This window comes from Pteropus vampyrus, unplaced genomic scaffold, assembly GCF_000151845.1.
Source record: "Pteropus vampyrus isolate Shadow unplaced genomic scaffold, Pvam_2.0 Scaffold283, whole genome shotgun sequence".
NCBI lineage: Eukaryota > Metazoa > Chordata > Mammalia > Chiroptera > Pteropodidae > Pteropus > Pteropus vampyrus.
In genome coordinates this window covers 1,491,359-1,493,218 of record NW_011889064.1, presented here as the reverse complement: position 1 = coordinate 1,493,218, position 1,860 = coordinate 1,491,359, and the positions used below count along the sequence as shown (strand labels likewise).

Below are 1,860 nucleotides of genomic sequence, written 5' to 3'. Positions count from 1 at the left end.
GCTATGTATTCATTTCTTTTTTAACAGGTTTGTGGTAACTTGCTAAGTATATTTTTTTTTTTATGTGTTTATCAGATGGAGACCTGTCCCCATTGGAATTGGCTGATGTGAATGAAGATGGCCTGCGTGATGTACTTCTCTCTTTTGTAACTTCAAGGAATGCGAGTGCAATTGGTAAGAGCTGTGTCTTTTAGAGGCTGCTGTGGGAGAAGCTCATTGATTGAAGGGGCTGTGAGCTAAGAGGAAGCATCAGGGTTGTCTCCGGTGGGGGCCGGCGGGGGGGCAGTGTAAAAAAAGATCTGCAGTGAATAGAAAGTCACCATGGATCTGTCATACATGATAAACCTTATCAGAAAGTTTCTGTATGTAAATAAAGCTCATTTCAAGAAATCAGAGTGCTGTAGCTGGAAGTAACTTTAGTGGTCAGTGAAGAAGCTGAGATCCAGAGAGGAAGTGACCTGCCCACCTACCTGCAGTGCACAGCATAGTACGTAGGTTTCTTGCATTTTCTCCCAATTTTCCATAGCCTCTTAGATAAACATTGATTATCCTACCTTCCCATCCCCCGTGGAAAGCTTTGTTCACGTACTAACTTATCTTTCACACATATATCTTGGCTAGGTATTTTCCTGTTTACTCCTCTGTTTCTGCTCTCTGTCTGCTCTGCTTTGGGAGGTTGACCTCTATGGCTTATATCAAGGGTCCCCCTTGCCTGCGGATTTCCACTTGAGTTTGGCCAGTAGGGAGCACAAACAAGAAATTGGAGGAGAGGAATAAATAGAGTGAGGAGGGGGGATGTGTTCCCCTGGCTCCCTCTTCTCTGGGGTCACCTCAGTCTGGCTACATACTTGATTACAGCTCCTACTAAGTGGTCTTCTTACAGGACTTTCTTATTCTGGATTCCAGCAGTCCCTTCCTCCCCTGTCCCTCTGGGCCTGGGAGTGGTAATGGTTCTGAGGGACTGTACTGTTCGTTGTGGTTTCTCTGTACCCTGACCACATCTTATAGTCTCTTTATTAAACCTTCCACAACTTACTCTAATTGAGTGTGCTGTTTCCTGGGACCCTGGCTTTCATACATGTTAACTGTAAACAAACAAAAAAATGTTTCGCATTTTCAGCATAAGTACACAGGGGCTTTTGGTTTGTCTTGCAGCCCCCATTAAAGTGAATTCAAACTATAGTCTGTAAAGTGATACAAGAATTCAAGTTTGAGGCTGAGGATGCCCTAGAAAACACTTTTTAATCATTCAGGCCCTGGAATAACATCTAGGTCTATTTTAGAGAATTCTAGGCTGCATGCCTCTCTGATGTCATTAGAACTTGCTTTCTGGGGCTTGTGCACTGGTAGAAGCAGTACAGACACAGATCTGTTACAGAGAGAACCTCCAGGCAAGAAACTGACTTTTATGATTGAACCTTAGTTACATTTTTTTTTTTCTGCCTGTAACTCATTAGCTTTTGAAATAAAAATTCCCCCCATTCACTTTTAGATTTAGAGATTTTTTTTTTTTTTAGTCATTTGGTATTTTGCATGGTTTGCTACATTTCAGGATCCATAATGACAAGGTCATGCGTTTGGACGCAATACGAACCAGCCTGATTTGGTAACAGACTATAAAAATAATAATATAGCTAACATATGGTGCTTTCTATGTGCTATGCAACATCGTAAGTTCATAACATATACTGTGGATGCATTTATCCCTCAAGTCAATCCCGTGAGATAGACTAATATTATTTTCCCCCATTTGCAAGTGAAGAAACTGAGACATAGGTTAAGGAACTTGTCCAGTGTCCTCCAGCTGGGAAACGATACAGCTGGGATCCAAATTCTGGGAGCCTGGCTCTGGAGTTCATG

The 1,860-nt window shown here is 42.2% G+C and overlaps 1 protein-coding gene across 2 annotated transcripts in view; it reads left to right on the top strand.

Annotated features, from left to right (window-relative positions):
- FAM234B (family with sequence similarity 234 member B) overlaps positions 1 to 1,860 on the top strand; it is a 36,758-nt gene that overhangs the window by 12,332 nt on the left and 22,566 nt on the right. For both annotated transcript variants that reach the window (XM_011375990.2, XM_023520868.1), the window contains exon 3: positions 76 to 174. In XM_011375990.2, coding sequence (XP_011374292.1) covers positions 76 to 174 — 99 coding nt within the window. The remainder of the gene's footprint in view (positions 1 to 75; positions 175 to 1,860) is intronic.